The sequence below is a fragment of the Papilio xuthus genome, unplaced genomic scaffold (assembly GCF_000836235.2).
Source record: "Papilio xuthus unplaced genomic scaffold, Pxut_1.1 DF824655.1, whole genome shotgun sequence".
NCBI classification, from domain to species: domain Eukaryota; kingdom Metazoa; phylum Arthropoda; class Insecta; order Lepidoptera; family Papilionidae; genus Papilio; species Papilio xuthus.
The window spans coordinates 4612416-4632651 of NW_013533994.1; the positions used below are offsets into that span (position 1 = coordinate 4612416).

Here is a 20236-nt window from a genome sequence, read left to right on the forward strand (position 1 = left end):
TAATTTCTTGTATTTAATTCGCAGATATTTGCTTAAAATAGTTAAGATTATATTCTAGCAACATCAAATCAATCTATATTACGACATTATTCAATATTCGGCACGTTTCTGTCGAAACTTTTCAAGCGTTATCGAAGAAAAACGACGCAGCCGACGACACCTCGAAATTGCTTTTCATTAATTTATACGTAATTTGATGACGTACGGATGCTTCTTTTTTTGACATAAAATCTCATTTGATTAAAACTTCTCTGGTTACAGCTTTTTTCGTTACGTCATTGGTATTAAATTAATGTCTTAGACGAAAGAGTAAATACGGATTTCTAATAAAAATGTTGTTTGCAAGAGATGGCTTTGCTATTAATTAATAGATTAAACTTTATAAAGATTTTTGTGTATAATTATGTGTATTTCAAAACATATTTAACTAATTATTTAAGGGAAGCCTGATAAACAACTACGCACAACCATAAAGTAGGTCATGAGGTAAATCATGAGGTCACGGGAAACCCTGCTGTCGTTCGAACAATTCCTTTGCCGGAATTGACAGGAATATTAAAAGTTAATAGATTAAATATTATGAAATCACCAGGAGATTTTAGACTTGAAATTAATTTAACCAATAATTACCTATTAACAATATTCTATAACAAAGAAAGTGAACTTTGCGAGCTAAATATCTTGCCTAAAACTCATAATCAGAGTTTATTTATTTATTTTATTTATTTATTTATTTATTTATTTAAAAACTGCATAGCATCATTACAGTATACAACCAATTTGACACTATACACACTTTACATAACAGTTTACACGATAACATATTTTATAATAACAGTAAATAACATATAACAATGATAAATAAAAAGAAAAAAAAGAAAAAAAAATACATATAATACAGTGCAAGAATATATAAACGCGTAACTAAACATCAATATTCAAACGTCTTCCACACATCTGTACGCAGCCTCTGTGAATTTCGACTCGCTGCAACTAAATAAATCTATATCTCTAGATATGATATTGAGAAGCCGTATAGCCCGCACTATAGAAGCATTTTCCAATAACTTCGTCCTAGCGGTGGGCTCGAGAAACAATGGCGGGCGGCGGCGCACCTGAACCACGCAGTCAGGGACACGCAGCCGCAGCGCTGCAAGCACGGCTGGCTGGCACACCGCGCCGCGCAGGACGCGCCATACGCCGCGCACGAGGGCCACGTCCCTACGCACTCGCAACGTGCTGTATCCGACCATGCCATTCACAAATAAACTCGGGTACATTAACGGGAAGCAAGGATAAACTCCGTACTGTTTGTAATACAGGAAACGCGTAAACTTATTTTGAATTCTTTCTACCATCAGACTATATTTTTTTTCATGGGGACTCCAAATGGAACTACTCGTTTCTAGACGACTCCTAACTAATGCGTTATATAAAACTTTTATTACCAGCGCATTTTCAAAATTCTTACATTGCCTAATAATAAAACCGAGATTTCTAAACGATTTCCTACAGATATTCGCAATGTGGTTTCGGAAGTTCAAATCCTCGACCATCTCGACTCCCAAATCAACGTAATAAAAAAACAAGAAGTCAAATAACATAGTACATAATACATTTGTACATAATATTGTAATTCCATCCAATATTAGTAGCATTGAGTTAATATGGAGTGAGAAGCCCCGGGCGTGCATCACACTGGCCCGGGTCAAGGGCGGTTCGGTAGCCCGTACCGACATCTCTGTTATTTGCATTGTACTTATTAATTTATGATAATCTGGTACGTGTTAATTGGTACAGAACTCAAAATCATACTAATAGTTACTTTATAGCAGATATTTCATGTTAAATCAACACTAAGGATTTCTTTAAGCGAAAAACTTAACTTTTGCCTAAGAAGTTGCGTATCCCGAACTAAATAACTAGTAAAACATTTTTTTGTGGTTTCTGAAATAAAAAAATGTTTAATTTTGTTGTTAATATTCATAATTTTCCATTATCTACTCTTTATTTTGTATTATTATAAATTAATTATAAAATTTGCCTCTAAAAGCTTTTGGTGGTCAGTGACTGACCCTCGAGTTAAAGGTCAAAAGGCGAACCTTTGTCCAGTTGACTGCATTAGACAACCTTCAGCGTATCAACTCGCATGAATATTGTTGATTTATTCGATTTAGCTTAAAACGAAACAAATTGTGTAGCATTGGACACGGGAAAAGGGCACGAGACATTTGCACTGACAAAATTAACTTAGTGAAATATAAGTAATTGCAAGTTAGTTAAGTAATTTATTTTAGTAAATCAAACCACTTAATACACCCTTAAACATCTGCTAAATATCATATTATCCAACAAGCTCAGGTGGGAGTAATTTTATCATTTTCCCACGAAATCCCAACTCGAATAACAATCGAGTTTCGCCAGGGATTCCGAAATTGGAAATTGTCGTCTATATAATGGCAATTTCCATAGAAACGAGATTATCATTGAAACGACTCCCGGAGCAAGAGATCGACAATTCCCCTTCACAAATAAACACAATCTGATTACGATAAAACATTGTAGTCCCAATCTTCTTATATCTTTAAATGTTTTGCTTCTTTAATTTTCTTATCTTTAAACGTTTTTGTACTGGCGTTTCTTTCAGTCATATAGCAATCAACGACAACCGAATGTAAGTTGATGCGTTGGCAACTTTTACAATGGAAAGTACATAGACGTAAAGAATAGGCAGTTATCTTTCTAGTTACGTCAGGAGTAGATCTGCGTAGACAACGTGACAACGATTAACGTGATTTTACCAAAGTTTATATCAATTCCTTATAAAATTGTCTACGTCCTCAAGAGTTGTAGTATTTTATGGCTGACCTGAAGGTGTAAGCGGCACTCGCGGCGGTTGCTGCGCGGCATTGTGGTTGTCGTCACGCGGACTCGCCGCGGCGCCCTCCGCGTTGTTGTTCGGCGGCCCAGGGCCCTCGCCCGCGCCCTCTATCTGCAACTGACAACATATATTGTTAGCTAATATATTTCAAGAAGCTAAGCTAAGCTAAGAAAATTTCTTACATCTTTATTGATTTAATAAGACCTAACTGGTATAACGGGTCACTGATACTTGATGACCACGACAAGTCTGAAAAGACTGTAACGACGAAGGAGAACTGTTAATAAAACAGAGGAAATTTATATGTCTTTGTAGATAAAATAATTTATAAAGTAAAAATAATCAAAATAACATCGTTGGGATGATGCTGGTGATTTTTATCTCTTCTTTTTACTTAAGTAAAAAGGGAAAATGTAAACAACATTGTACGAAAAGAAAATTTATCATATTCAATCATAAAAGAAATAAATATCTTCCTCAAACGTAAACATAATTAAAAATCAAATAAGGAAACAGAAAGAAGAAAGAAACAAGATTATTTTTTATCTGCCATTTATGTTTATAAGACACAAAGACAAGGAAATAATTTATCATGTTCAAAAAAAAATGTTTAGACTTAAACTAGCTGTCGCCCGCGACTCCGTCCGTGCGTGACAAAAAAAAATGCTCACAAAATTTCATGAGTATCGGTCAAGCCGTTTCGGAGAGAGTATGGGAACGAAAATTGTGACACGAGAATTTTATATCTTTAGACTTGAATGATAGAAATTAAATAGTTGAATTTTATCCATTATTGATTACAAAAATATACTGCGTAATTAGGAACTTTTGTAACGCGACTCATAAAGGCTGAAAGTAAAGTTTGTGACTATTAGTGTTTAGCGCTAAACTTTTTATAAAATTACTGGTATAATGGTGCCAGGCTGGTTAAAATATAAACTATGTAACATGGAGAAGCATGACATCAAAGTCACTTTTCTAATATTATATTTACTAAAGTCGCTCAAGCAATACTAAAGTGTGAGCTACAGTTGTGTAGTTTGAGAAAATCGCAAATCTTTAGCAACAAACAATATTGGAAAGCACTTGTTGATTTCGCAAACATATCCAGCTGAAGGACGTCGTATGTCAATAAAGGAGGCCAATATCCGAGCTCTACAAACACGCGAGAAACAAACTGCGGTACAGTTTGGAGAGGCTTACGCCTGATTGAGGAAGGAATAATGGGAAAAAAATTAATATACTCGTACTAGACACTTCGGCTTTTGGAAAAAAGTAAGTGGATACTGTTTAGTTAAGAGTTAATTTGCTTGAAATAGCCTTAACATAGCTATAAATATACTTAAAGAAACGTCAATTCAAAATACCGACGTGTAAATCTGGAATGACTTGCAAAGTCGCAATTATAGTTTGACGTTTGCACGCGAGCCAAAGTTAGCTGGCGAAAGAAAGCATGCTTTAATTGCCGCGTCAATTTCCATACTTTTTCAACTTGTTTTCGCTACTATGTGTATGTATTGACATATTGCCGACCCTTACATTCTCTATGAAAAAAACAGAGACCTATATGTACTAATACAAGTCACGGTACTCGGCACAAACCGCGAAACGTTAACACAAATTTTATTTATATTTAATGAATTTCAATTACTCTTCATCTCTAGCTTGTTAAACTTGTTTTCTTTACCTTTTACTAGAACGCATGTGATGATCAAATTAACTAGAATATTAGCGTAAATTAAAAAATATATATTACTATGGGTTTTCACTTCTACAAAACATGTTATGGAAAATACACAAACTAGACTTAATTTAAAAAGTCCACGATGTATATACGTTAATGTATCTCTTTATGTATTTTACTCAAGTATAATTTTGAATAAAAAAATTAGGTAAACAGGACGAGCAGTGACAAAGATTAATCGTTTGCCAGCAAAAGTTTCAGACAACGGTATAACTTTCGCAATGTTGAACACGAATAATCTTTAGACTTAAAAGTTGTGGCGAAACTACCGTAATAGCTGAAACCCGCAAAATCAACGGTTCGATGAAATGTAAAAAAGTATATAACGCTGTTATTTTGTTCATGTTTTCGTGTTAAATAAAAAACATATTAACATAATGTATTAAAATAAATAAATATTTGAGTCAATAATAACGATATACTAATTTTTAAAATATTTCTTTATCTGTCCATCCATCCGCAAGTTCGCATTTATACCTAGTAGTCTCCGAAACGGCTGCACCGATTTTAACGGGACTTTACTGAAAGATAGCTTATGTATACGAGAATAACTAAGGCTAATTTGTTATTTTTAAATTCCGCACTGACGTAGTCGAAATCAAAAATCTTTTTCACTATTTTTCATTGGCCACAATGATTAGGATCATAAAGAAAAAAAATGTTGGTAATTAAATAAAATATTGACTATGGTTGTATAATATTAAATTATTTTCAATCAGTGAGATATTCTACTACATATATATTTTTTTTAAATCATAAGGTGGCAAACGAGCGAGCGACCACCTAAAATCGCTGAAATAGCGAAATGACCGTTGCCCATAGACATACGCAATAGCATATGCGTTGCCTACCTTTAATCGTCTGAAGAGAGGATGAACAGAACGAAAATATTTTCCCTTTCTATGCATCCTCTCATCCGGAAAGTCCACATCCACTTCCCCTCCTTTCCTTATAAGAAAAAGGGTGGGAAGGGAAAGAGGACTAAATTAGGCCTCCGGGACGCAATATATAAATTCTTTGTAGACTTAAAGCCTAAGTATTGGATTTAGCTTTGTTATGTATCTTGCAGTCTTTGAGTACATTTGTAAGAAGGTTAAATAATTGTACATAACTAAAGAGATTATGTTATTCTACACATTATGTATTATATTATAACATAATGTTTATTATACAAACGCTAATTATGTACAGTTAAAGAATTAAATTGGCTACCCACTTAGAGTCGAATATCCTGCAGAAATATCACCATAGGAGTAATCCTGGAGCAAGTATGTTCCTGTTACAAGTTTTCGACCTAATTGCATTATGAACGTCAAATGACGTCGCATGGATAGTCAATTAATTTCCTCGATTGCACGTAAGACGAATATTACCCAATTAAATATAACAACTATACAAGTATTCTTGCTATTGTTTTTTTCGTATATACTGTTGACAAACTAATGGCGACTACGATCCATCGAAATATGCATTGATTGCTTGTTTTCATTGGAATATTGCCAGACAACTATAACTTTAATTTTATTACAATATAAGGACGACATATATCTGCAAAAATACATATTGCTTATTATAATTGCAACTTCAAGCATCACATTTTATCTCTCGCAACCACGTCTGCTGTTTTCAAAACTCTACATTGATGTTTATACTAACAATTAAGTACTTGCTCAAGTAATCGTAGGCTGGCGTAATGCTCAAGTAGGTAGGGATAGGAATATAATCAAATTGCCAATTGGTTTATTATTAATTATAAGTTAGTTTAACTTAATCTGTAGTAAGTTGTAAAGGATATGTTTATCCTTTAAGTTATTTAATTAATCTTATCTTCAATATACTTTAGGTTGTTAAGATGTAATGAAACAGTGGAGAGCCTGCGATCACATCTTTTGCACGAATTGGCGGGCTCGACTAAACCTCGGTAAAATACCACGACCTCACAGAAGACAGACGTGAAGTGGAAGTGAGGCGTGTTTCCTCCGATGAATTTTCGTATCGGAGGATTTTAGTCCCTTCTCACTCTTTTAAAGAAATTCTTTCTTACATAGAAGAACTTGGACAAGCAGGTGGATTTGGCATAGGAGAGCAAGTATAGGAAGGGGATATATCCCCTTTCTGTGCGTCTCCTCCTCTGTCGATTTACGAATTCAAGTCGCCGGTTTTTCGTTTGTTAAAAAAAAATAGTTGAAATTATTCCGAAAACCAATCTTAGATCTAGGAAATTTATAGGTTTATCTTACAACACCAGAATATTTATCTTAATATCTTCATCATTGCAATCAATCACTATCATTTATTATAGCACAATATAAATCAGATTCGTACAAAAAGAAAGTGGAACACAACCTCAATTCGTCCCGGCATAAATAACTTGCTCCCAAATCCGTGACGTCACTCAAAACAACGTAAATGGAAGAGAAAGGTCACGTCACTCAATGAAATAGATAGGCCCTTCAGTGTTTGTAACTAATGATTGCACATTTCTACCGAAACAATAAGGTTTTATTCCACAATCATTGTTTTTATATTGTTGGAATAAAGAGGTTAGGTTATTATAAAACAATTTTACAAACATATTTCAAAATTACATTTTTTCAAGTCTGGGCAAATGAAGACTTGTCTTTTGATTTTGATCAATGTTTTGTCGTTGATTTATGTAGAGCTCTTTGGACCTATGTCATAACAGACTTAGTATAGGCGACATATGTCCCCACCTCTAAGTCACGGGTGACTAAGCCATAGTCAACCAAACTGGCCCAGTGCGGATTGGTTGACTTCACACTTATCTTTGAATATCTTCTCAGATATGTGCAGGTTGCATCACGATGTTTTCCTTCACCATAAGAATGTCGGATAAATGTACATATGTAAATCGTAAATGGAAAAACACATTGGTACATGGCGGGATTCGAACCCAGGACCTGCAGATCGCAAGTCAAGTGCTTGACCCCTGAGCCACCGACGCTCATCAATGCTGTTTATTTGAATAAATTATTTGTTGAATAGTTACAATAGGCTACTGATTTTGAACAAACTGTGTATTGTGAAAATTCTGGTACAAAAGAATCGGAACAAGGGTTCACATATATTGTTAGCTCAAACACATTTACTAAACGTAGCTGTAATTCTCTATTGAAATTCAACGAGTTGTGTTTAGTACGTGACTCCATTTACCTTCATTCTATACTACGAGCAAATGTACTTAGAAGTTTGAGAAAATTCTCTAAAAATGTTAGTAGACTAGAGACTGGAAACATATATCGATCCTCGTACGTAAACTGTCGTATCTTTGAAACGCTTTTACAAGACAAATTTTTAAAACTTTTAATTCCCACATTAAACATGAACATACTATAGATCAGTCTTTCCCAAAGTGGGCGATAACGCCCCCTTGTGGGCGCTGCAGGTCTCAAGTTGCGGGTTATAGGTAAAGGTTTCGTTTAGAATTCTCCGTTAATATAGGTCACAATAATTAATTAATTTAATTTGAAGTTAAAGTGGTTTTTAAATATGTGAAAATAAGGGGGTGTTAAAAAAATATTTATTCTCAAAGTGGGCACTAGACAAAATAAGTTTGGGAACCACTGCTATAAACACCCAAAAATCACTTCTTCTTATTTATAACGTTACTTTGAAAACATAGAAAGCAGTATTTATCAAGTTACTTTAAAAAATATATTATAAAACCTGTGCTAAATCACAAACTTGTGATTTACGATAGTCTATGTAGGAACCGATATTATGTATTTCAGACTCACTAGTAAATAAACTGGTATAAAAACGGCTAAAAACTCACGTATATTCGTCCGGTGGCGGCACCGACTAGTTTCGAGCCCATCGGGGGCCCTTCATCAGGTTAAGTGGTACTGGTATTATTTCGCGGACGCCTTGGTAAATTATATTTTTAATTTGAACATCAAACAAATTAGTAAATAAGTAATACGTATGTTATTTCTTTTTCATAGAATATCAAATATTTATTTATAAACGTTAGAAATGTATTTGATTAAACTAACAAGCTTGTAAAACATTTCTTTGTAACGTCGCTGAGAATTGAAAGCAAACGAACTGATTTATCGACTTTCATTTCAAAGAAGGACGAGACGTAAGGACTTTCACCTCACTACACATATACAATACTTTAATTTCATTTTTCTTTTGTTTTTTTTTTACATTATAATCTTACTAATATTATAAATGCGAATGTTTGGATGGATGGATGTTCGTTTGAAGGTATCTCCGGAACGACTGAACGGATTTTGATGAATTGCACACATGTAGAACATAAACTGGAAGAACACATAAGCTACTAATTATGATTTTTTTTTTAAATTTCGCGCGGACGGAGTCGCGGGTGACAACTAGTGACATATGAAAATAAAAATGTTAGTTTTTATTTATAAATTCACTTATTCTTATACTTCTGCCTCTTGTCTATAACGACATACATTGCCTTGTTAATATTAATTTAGTCATTTTGTTAATTAAAGATAAAGTAAGTTCACAGACGTGCCATAATTAATTACTAACAATTTATTCAAACTTTGGTGAAACATTATTGTAAACTAATATAATATATAAAATATAAAAGACTAAACTTTATTTTCTAATCAACAGCCCTTTCTGCACGTTGGCTTAATCCAGCAACATTTTCCACTTCCGTCTATCTCTAGCCAAGGACATCCAATTTGCTATGACAACTTTTTTCGCATCTCGACGTAAAGCGTCTATCTATCAGAGCTTTGGACGACTAAAGACTCACGTATGTTCGTTCAGTGTCGGCACCGACTAGTTTACTAGCAATTCGTTACTTATAATTTGTTTAGTACAAAAGTATCTAATGACAGAGAAAACTTACTTAAAGTACACAAAGGTTCCTGAGTTTTGTAATTATCAACTATTTACGTCGCTTTTAAGTGATTTAATGCTATAATTATAGAGTAATAAGTTTCATTTTTGAAAATATAACCGAACACTTCTGCATATTAGCTTTTCGATTAATTACAAACTTTCTACGTCTGTAAACTAAAAGTAGGTCAATGAAAACTATAAATTAAAAACTCGTATGTGTGAGTAAATGCACGATTTTCTATTATTCAAATAGCAATTGAATTAATTTAATCAGACAAATTTTCAAATACCTCTATCTATTCTTTCGAGCTCTTATTTGTTGTGCAATAGATAAACAAATAAACGGAGCGTCGGTGTCTCAGTGGTCAAGTACTTGACTTGCAATCTGCAGGCCCTGGGTTCGAATCCCGCCATGTACCAATGTGTTTTTCGATTTCCGATTTACATATGTACATTCTTACGGTGAAGGAAATCATCGTGATGCAACCTGCACATATCTGAGAAGATATTCAAAGATAAGTGTGAAGTCAACCAACCCGCACTTGGTCAGCGTGGTTGACTATGGCCTAATCACCCTTAACTTAGGGTAGGCTCCGAGCCCCTCGGTGGGGACGTATAGTGAGCTGATGATGAGATAAACGAATTAAAGTATATTTACATCATTAAGCTTTGTGAGTTATATAGTAAATTAGGGATACGTAAATCAATTTAATCACGCGACGACACCCCTCGCTCGCCGCTCGTTCCCAAATTGAAACCGACAGATACTCGTTAACATACATTATGATGAACGTAATTTAATTATGAAAATTTTTTCTCTATCAAATTATGAACAGTCTGCTGTTATTAAGTCTATAAAATAAAGTTAAATAAAGATTGCCACAAAAGGGCTTACTAATTACACTTGTTAATAATTTTTCATTAGTCTCCACTCTATAGTTGCTCTATTTATGAGCTATACTTGACAACGAAAATGGTACCAATGTTGCTCCTAGAAATAGCAGTCAGTAAGGCTAGTCGTTTAGTTGATCTAAGATAACCTACGAACTGGTGATGGTTGTGATCAGGGCACAGAAGACAGGCGTGAAGTGGAAGCAATTCCGCGTTTTGTCTGATGAGTGTGCGTCCCGGAGGCCTTATTTAGTCCTTTTTCCCTTACGATGGGACGTGGAAGTGGACTTTCCGGATGAGAGGGTGCATGGAAAGGGAAAATAATTTCTTTCTTTGCATCCTCTCCTTCGTCGATAAAAGTTAGGCAACGCATATACAAATGCGTATGTCTATGGGCAACAGTCACTTCGCTATTTCAGCTATTTCAGGTGGCTGCTCGCTCGTTTGCTACCTTGTGATATAAAAAAAAACAGAGTAGCGATAATTCGACTGAATCTACGGTGATGATAATATGATATGTGTAGGTATGCATTTTATCAGACAGTAAAAGGAGAGATAATAATTAGGATTTTTCAGGTTAATAGCGTCATGAAACTGCCCTAATCGTCGGTGTAACGTGGATATTGTGCGAGTCACGACGTCGTAAAATTTATGTTTGTCACTACGCTTAATTATGTACGATTGGTTTCTGATTTGGTGTTTAATATTCTAATAACTAAAACGACAACTTTAAGCCCACTATACCTGCATAATTATACATTTTAATATTAGGGAGTGGACGGGGATTAGGTCAGCGGAGGAACTGTTTCGCCTTGCACTTGACAGCACCAAATATTTCAAGTGAAGCCAACCTTCAAGACTGAAGAGGCACTAGAAGAAGAAGAATTATACATTGTGTTTTACTAGGATATCACACATATGCTGTTGGTGAATTGCAATATTTCATTTGTATATTTCATAACAAAAAATCTATAGTTTTTTATCTTTACTATTTTTATGATTGGCTCAATCTCAACGAAACAATGTCGTTCACATGAGTGCGGTATGTTTAATAACAAAGAGGCATCGGAAATATTTCAATATACATGGCTTAAGCAAAAATGTGACAAAGAACTAAACTGGTTTATAAATAGGCAAATATTAAAAAGATTTTTTTTCAATAAATTTTATATAATTTAGTAACGCCACAAGCGATTTTAAATTAGTTGATTTAAACAGGGATTGTTCTATTTAATATCATCAGCTCACTATACGTCTCCACCGAGGGGTTCGGAGCCTACCTTAAGTTAAGGGTGATTAGGCCATAGTCAACCACGCTGGCCCAGTGCGGGTGTTTTCCTTCACCGTAAGAACGTCGGATAAATGTACATATGTTATAATCGAAAAACACATTGGTACATGGCGGGATTCGAACCCAGAACCTGCCGATTGCTAGTCAAGTGCTTAAACCCCTGAGCCACCGACGCTCTATTCTTGTTCTATTTACTAAAAAGTAATATAGTTTAACAAGTCTTGTATTTAATCATTTTACAAATTAAGGGTTAATAACATTTTAAATATTTTTAGCGCGTAGCTTGTAGTACGTAGCGCAGTGCTACGACAATTTCTCATCACAGTATCCAAGATATCTCACAAGATATAAACAAAAGAAACTTTAACTCCTACGAAGAAAAGAAAACATGACACCAGTAATATTTAAACAAAGAAAGCAAATTGTTTATTCATGTTTTTTGTAGGCTTTTAACAACTACACTCCATACTGTCTACGTTAGGTCTACGTTAAAGTCTGATATGTTTCGTCTGGTATGTATGGATGTTAAAAAGTAAGTTGAAATATGCATATTATATTTATATCTTCATATTAAATATATATATATAAAAATAAGATTTTATTTATTATAGATTTTGTATAAATTTACTAAACGACAAATAATAATAATAATTTTGGTTTCACTTTTTGTATGGATGATTTTTACAACTATGTATATTTTTTCAGTGCTCACACATTCGTGATTCATGTAATCTTAATATCATCCCTCTTCATTACGTCAATAACACGTTAAATTAAGCGCCTTTACTTAACGCGTATCCTAATAACGCCGTCACTCTCAGTCAACACTAATTTTCCTTGTTTCCTTGACGTGTTAAAATATTTACATTTATAAGAAAACCAGTGAAATTAAATTGTCATTGTATTGTTATACATATTTACTATGATATACATATATATATATTTTTAATTATTAATTACTGGATCAACTATTATTCATATCGCAAAAGGCTGGTAACAACTTTACGTCGGATGAAAATGTTATCTAGAGCTTTATCCTTTACCCTTGCGAAGTAATTTATTAATTTAAACAAAAAGTATAATTATGTTCATCATCATCAGCTCACTATACGTCCCCACTGAGGAGCTCGGAGCCTACCCTAAGTTTAGGGTGATTAGGCCATAGTCAACAAAGTGCGTGTTGGTTGACTTTACACATATCTTTGAATTTCTTCTCAGATATGTGCATTTTGCATCACGATGTTTCCTTCACCGTACAATGGTCGGATAAATGTATATATGTAAATCGAAAATCGAAAAACACGGCGGGATTCGATTCGAGGACCTTCAGATTGCAAGTCAAGTGCTTGACCCCTGAGCCACCGGCGCTCTCATAATTATGTTACTCGTATCAGCCAAAATTTATGTTTTTTACGAGTATATTATAAGTGTATAATTTCCTCCACACTAGTGCCTCATAGTAAAAATAAAACATATTGTCGTAATACATCCACTTTATATGTCGACATAGACCTTAATCGACGATCGTAAAGTCAGGACACCATAAAGTCTGTCGAATCTTTTATAAAAACGTGATGTCATCCTTGTCATCTGCTTTGACAAAATAGAGATAACAATATATGTTATGATAGTGGAATTTCATGGTTACTATATTTGTAACATTTTTTGCGGGATATCTTATATTAAAGCGTAGTGTATATGAGAAAAAATCTAAGTATTAATTTTCTTTCTTAAACAGTTTTGAAAATCATCTCTTTACATGTATATCTCTTTACAAGTACACATTTGTACATATTGTGTATTTTCAATTATAAAGAACATATTAACATAATTGTTAATTATTACGAAATCCAAAAAATACTTTTCTAATATTGTAAAGACCATAGACAAGATGTTCTACGAACTTGTTCATAAGTCTTAATTCAATCTAATTGCTTGTTTATGGCTCTCAGCGTGCGGATTGAGACTGTATCAAGTGTTTTAGTTATAAACACTAATTAACTCTTATAATTGAGAGATATCAAACACTTATAAAGAAAAATCTCTAGTATTTACTAATATTAATTTTTAATATTGTTAGTTATAATAAAATAAGTTAAGCCATTTTAATAATAAGGTTATATGTCCGTAATTAAATAAGTTATAAAGCTCGGAATACGCAAAATCAAATCTATAAGCTACCAACGCAACATTTAAAATAATGCAGCTGAATCACGTCAGCAATTGCACTTACTGCAGGCCGCTGCACCGGTGCGCTGTCCACACCCATCTTTAAGCACTCAATTTTAATAACCTATTACATAGTTAAGCACAACCGTGTCGCAAGGCTTGATGCTTTATTTATTTTCAGACATCAGCCGCGGAGCAGCTTCGCGTTACATCCCATCCTTAGCTCTCGTGTTACTGAATACTGAAAACTTTTAGTGATGTGACATGACGAATGAAATTGATTTTAATACAAATTTATTTATTTTATTATATTATTTTTTTTAGAATTGATTTTATATTATTCATTAGTTACCTGGTTAGTTCCTATGAAGAGAACCATCTGGTTCTTCTCTTGCTTAAGACATTTTCGTGTAAGGAAATTTCTAAAGAAGACTCAATATCAACTAATCAACAATTAATTTCTAGATATTAAAATGACTTTACATCTTAGGACGTTTTGAAACCTTAAATAAATAAATATCCTTGTAATAATGTCTAAAAATGTTGAGTTATATTTCTACAAATATAATAACTTTTATCGATAATCCTTTACATGTGTACGTCACTAGCTTTTAGCTGGCTCGTTGTTGGCGTCGGCGCAGTGCGCCTCTCTACAGCCTCTTCAGTTCATCTGTCGACTGCATAGCATTTTCATATTTATGTCCTTGTTGATAAGGCATTATTTTGTATGTCATACAACTTGCCCTTCAATTCTAAAGTATGGTATAAAAGAGAAGCAGCAAATAGAGACTTTCACTGACAATTATTACACTTTCATTATGAAGTGTTTAAAAGAACATATTTTAAAAGTTATTATGTTGATATTTCGACCATTACAAAGAGAAATTAAAAAAATCAGAAAATAATTTGAAGAACAAAAATGGAGACACAGCTTTCTCGCGACTGATGCTCCGTGAGTTTCCACTATCGATATACCTTTACAAAAACATATTCTCTTCCCTCTCATTCTGTTTAAAAATAAAAGAGATAACATGTTTTATACATAAATGATACATACAATTGAATTAAATAGTATCAAGTACTAGGAGTTCATAGCTTGCACACCGGTGCGCAATAACGCCGCGAGTACCAGGATGACAGCGCCCTCTAGTGCTACAAATAAAACTAATAGCTGACAGTAGTATAAAACCCGGTACGTAAGCCAGTACTTTCTGACGTCACGTTTGTATTAGAGCGAATTAGACGAGCCTTGCTACAACTGAATAGTATAATATATTCATATTTATTATATATTTCATCTATGTATGAAACAATTTTTTTTTAACAAGAGAAAGAGGTAAACGAGCGGCGGGAACACTGAGGTGATCAACGACACCCATGGACATCTGGAACACTAAAAGAAATGCAGAAGCATTGCCGGCCTTTAAGGAAATCGTATGCTCGCTTCTTGAAGGTCCCTAAGTCGTAATGGTTAGGTATTAATACCGCCGAGGATAGACCGTTCCACAACGCGACTGTGCGTAGGGCGAGAATCGCACCGTTATGGGATGCCAGTCATATAGGAAACACATTTTATGTTATGTTTTTATGATACCTTGATATTACTATTGTGTATATTTTTCACTTCTATATGTTAGCTGTATTTTTTATCCTTGATTAATTTGAAACATTTTATTGAAGGCTTTGTATTTTTTTATCAAACGCAGAAGATAAAGCTACATTTAAACATCGTTTAACTGAGTAACGAATGTTTGTTAACTTTTTAATAGCTCGGTATAGACCGGAACACTATGCCCAACACAAGGGTTGCGTTGGCCACACATATTAAACTTTGCTAATAAAATTATCGGATGTGCTTTGGCATATGTCCAAAAACTAGATATAATACTTGGTGGGTTTTTTTATTATGTAAGTTTTAGTAAATGAAGATACTTAGTAACTAAATTCTTAATTTTACTCATATTGTAAATATGAATATTTAGATGGAGGAATGGATGGATGGATGTTTCTCATAAGGTATATCCAGAACGACTCAACGGATCTCGATGAAATTTTGGTAGAGATATAGAACGTAGTCTGGAAGAACACAGAGGCTACTCATTAAGATTTTTTTAATTTTATTCGCGCGGACGGAGTCGTGAGCGACAGCTAGTAGTTTCATAAAATAAACATTATGACATTGAAAACTTTATATTTTAATCAATTTTGAAACTAAATAAATTAATGATGTAAAAAAAATTATTTTCTTTATTTTAATTGAAAAATGATTTACGGATTTTTAAATTTTAAAACATGTGCCGTATCTACAAACGTTGTGGGCCTACGGCAGAGCTACGCGACTTCGTAGCTCTCAAAGAAGCACGTCCCACTTGAAGGCAACGTAATTATAAGGACGAAGCCGTAGCAATGAATGCTATGAAACAATGCGTACTCACAACGCAAACGTTAGCAAAGCTTATTGAATACAAAGGGATTTCTTTTCAAGTATTTGATTTTCAACCTTGTTAGTCGATTGGAAAATCGTTTATTATTTTGATATAAAAAGAATTGTTTTTTGTATTATTTCTTTATTTATTAATCAATCGATAAATGAAATTGTCATGGACCCTTAATTGAAAACATGAGATGAGAGATACACTTTGTGCAATTGACTTTTTGTAACTTTAGCCAAATTTAGATTCTTTTGTTTTTCAAATAATTATCTGCCATAGTTCTTAAAAAGGTTATTTTCTTGTCTATCTTGTGAACCAACACGCACTAGGCCAGCATGGTTGACAATGGCCCAGTCACCCCTAAGTTAGGGTAGGCTCCAAGTCTATCAGTGGGGATATATAGTGAGCTGATGATGATGATATTTTCTTACCTCAGTTTTCAGGAAAATTACTAACAACCAACAATGTTTCAAATTAAGAAAGCCTCCGGATTACAAAATGGAAATTTATTTCTATCACGTTATTTGAATTAACCGAGAAAGCGACGACTCATTGAGATTTATGTTAACAAATTAAATTCCAACCGCCATTGAGGTGAAGAAATTAAACAAACAAACGAAGTTATAATACAATGTATTAGATGATTAGTTACTTTTATACCGAACTTTTTATTAGAATGGGACTTTAGGGAACAATAAAGGGTAATTTTATGCTTATTTATAAAATTCGATACATACAAATTCAATTAGAGGCAACATTTAATAAAAGAAGTATGTGACAATGTTGTAGAACGTCGGTGGCTCAGGGGTCAAGCACTTGACTTGCAATCTGTAGGTCCTGGGTTCGAATCCCGCCATGTACCAATGTATTTTTCCACACTTGGCTAGCTTGGTTCTCTATGGCCTAATCACCCTTAACTTAGGGTAGGCTCCGAGACCCTCGGTGGGGACGTATAGTGAGCTGATGATGAAGGTGACAATGTTACGTTACAATATTCTTCTAAATTCTTCTCTATTTTGGCAACATTCTTAGCTGTCGGCATATTAAGGTAGCTGTCACCCGCGACTCCGTCCGCGTTTAATTAAAAAAAAAACTATAATTAGTAACCTATGTCTTCTTCCAGACTACACAATATACGTATGCCAAATTTTATCAAGATCCATTCTGCTGTTCTGGAGATACGTTGAAACATACTTCCGTCCAAACATCCGCATCAACAACATATTAGTAAAATAGTAACATAAAATGTCTACAGCGAAAAATCCAATCCATCCAATCCAACTACATATTATAATGGTCATCCCCTACTTAGGATACGGCTTACGGAGCCCCACGGTGGGGATGTATAGCGAGCTGATGATGATGATTACAATGATAGTCAGATAATCATAATTATCATTTTATCACGCTTGTAACAGTGTATTATATAAATACTTTCTTTTACTGTTGTTGTGCATTTCTCTCAATAGAGCCATTTAATTCTATAGTTATATCTTGTCCATACTAAGATTATAAAGAAGAAAGATTTTATTGTTCGTTTGTTTGCATTGAATAGGCTCCGATACTACTGAACCGATTTGAAAAATTCTTTCACTATGGAGAACCTACTTTATCCTCAGATGACGAAGGCTATATTTATTACTAGATATTTTGAAATTCCTTGTAGGTGAAGTTGCGGGCAACTGCTAGTCTGAAATGAAGTTATATAAAACATGATATTACTTACGCCGTATAGAATCATATCGAGTGGTTTAGCTTCAGTCACTTGTTGCTCGTCCAATATTATTGTCCCAGTTTAGAAGACTATGGAATACTTGGTTTAACACTTAAACTTTATCAGTTAAGCAATACTTTTTATTGAGTTCATAATACTCATCAAAATAACCAATTAGAAAATATCCGAATTAGAGAATAAAAAAACTAGATTGTCATTTAGTTTTATTTAAAGTTTATAGAGTCACTTTACAGCACTTTTTTTATTTAAAAAACATCACTTTTTTAATTCATAATTTGTTAAATGTCAAAGTGTTATTTCCAAAGGTCGTATAGCCGGGACGTCTGCACGGGGAGGCTGCCGGGTCGGCACTGGGAGCTGGGGGTGAGTTCGCAACCCCCTGTCCGACGCAGGGCGGGGCTGGTGTCGAGCGGAGACTTTAATTCAGTTACACTGTGAACTCGAGTCACATCTTACTAATATTATAATTGCGAAAGTTTAGATGGATGGATGATTATTAGAAGGTATCTCCAGAACGGCAGATGAGATCTCGCTGAAATCTGGCACAGTTGCATAACATAGTCTGGAAAAAACACATAGACTACTCATTAAGTTTTATTTTAACTTTAGTCTAGTAAAATTATTTAACAAAAGCATTTATGTAAAATGCATACATATATTCTATAACTAAAAGAAACAGATATTTAGAAAATATAAAAAGTTTAATTTTGCTTAAAATTATAATAATTATATTTATTTATAGCATTCCAAGATCACTGTATAAAGTTAATGTAGATGGAGGCAATATTTCGCCATTGAGTAGCGGTTTTTGTGCGTAATGCCGCCAGCCGCGTGCCCGCGAAGCCCGACCGAGCCACGCGACCCTACATCCAATTAGCCCGCGACCGCGAGTACCTTGCGGATTACCAATGTTCCAACTCTCCCCTCCGCTTCCCACCTACCCCTGCCCCGTCATCAACTGTCAGATTTCGAAAAACGTGAGGTTTGCACGTGATTTGAATCCTGCGCTGACGGCTGATCTACATAACTCTTTACCGAGGCGACGATAGTCGACAATTGAACAGATTAATGTAGGATACTTTTTCACGGTAAAAATGCAACATAGTAAACGCGGATATGCAAATTATTACAGATTTACCTAATCTAAAATATACAAAGCCTTTGGTAATGCACGTTTTATGTCCTCGTGATTGAACGGCGTTTTGCAACTTTTATAACTTATCTGAAAAGATTGAGAAACATTGCCCACGTGAAAAGTTTTAATCCTTTTTCGACAGAACCGAACATGGAAACTAATTAAACTTCCAACCTTTAACTGCTTACCTATTATTTGGCTTCTCTTATATACTTACCCAATATTATATTCCACGTGAAAAAATTCAGTTTTGGATATGCTTTGTCCAAAACGTGCTTACAAAACCAGCAACCGGCTCTTGCCTTATTCGGGCAAGTATACAGTTGTAAGTATGAGTTTATGATTTAAAATTTAATGCTGTAGATCCACTAAATTGAATTGATAGAGATTATTTTTTATCAAATTACATGTCTAACTTATTTGTTTTATTCTATGTCAACCTACAATAATTTAATAAGTTGTGATAAACTTATTATGCAAGATTTCAGATTTCTAAATGCGAAACTCTTTGGCTCTACTCAGTCCATACTTGACACTAACTTGGTTTGAAATTTCTTTGCTGATATATGATTGCATCGCGGTGTTTCCTTTCACCGTTAGCAATGTCAGATAAATGTACATAATATGTAAATCAAAAAACACTTACGTACGTAGCCGGATTCAAACCCAGGACCAGCAGATTACTAGTCAAGTGTTTAACCCCAGGGCCGCCAACGCTTTACTAATAATTTTTAAAACTACGAAAAAATATTTCTTAAAATTTGGTTTGTTTTCTTATAGAAATTCCAGGAATGCGTCGGTTCCCTCGGTGCCAGTTATAATTTGAATAATATTATCGTAAATTTACCTACAGTAAAATAGAAATATTGAAATTAACTTTTAGAGAACGCTGTAAATAGATTTCTTCAATAGCTAAGCCGATTATTATAATCTCTTTCAAAGTACAAGTTAAAAATACTTTACTTGTTTTATTTGTAAGAACTTAATTAACAAAAATGATCTTTCTGGCTCTTTATATAAGAAATATAAGTTATTCGTATTAAAAGTAAACAAATTTTGAAATAATAATAGAATAATGAAAAAATTACAAAATATTTCGTTGTAAGA

At 34.0% G+C, this 20236-nt stretch overlaps 1 protein-coding gene across 2 annotated transcripts in view; it reads right to left on the reverse strand.

Moving 5' to 3' along the window:
* The window catches only part of Dyrk2 (Dual-specificity tyrosine phosphorylation-regulated kinase 2), a 34023-nt gene extending 15875 nt beyond the window's left edge, over nt 1-18148 (reverse strand). Inside the window, exons 1-2 of one of the 2 annotated variants that reach the window (XM_013325614.1) lie at nt 17986-18148; nt 2869-2998 (exon numbers count right to left, since the gene is read on the reverse strand). In XM_013325614.1, coding sequence (XP_013181068.1) covers nt 2869-2998; nt 17986-18000 — 145 coding nt within the window. In that variant the 5' untranslated portion in view covers nt 18001-18148. Of the gene's footprint in view, nt 1-2868; nt 2999-13891; nt 14039-17985 lie in introns of those variants that run through there. The other variant, XM_013325613.1, reaches the window with a different exon arrangement.
* Nucleotides 18149-20236: the final 2088 nt, after the last annotated feature.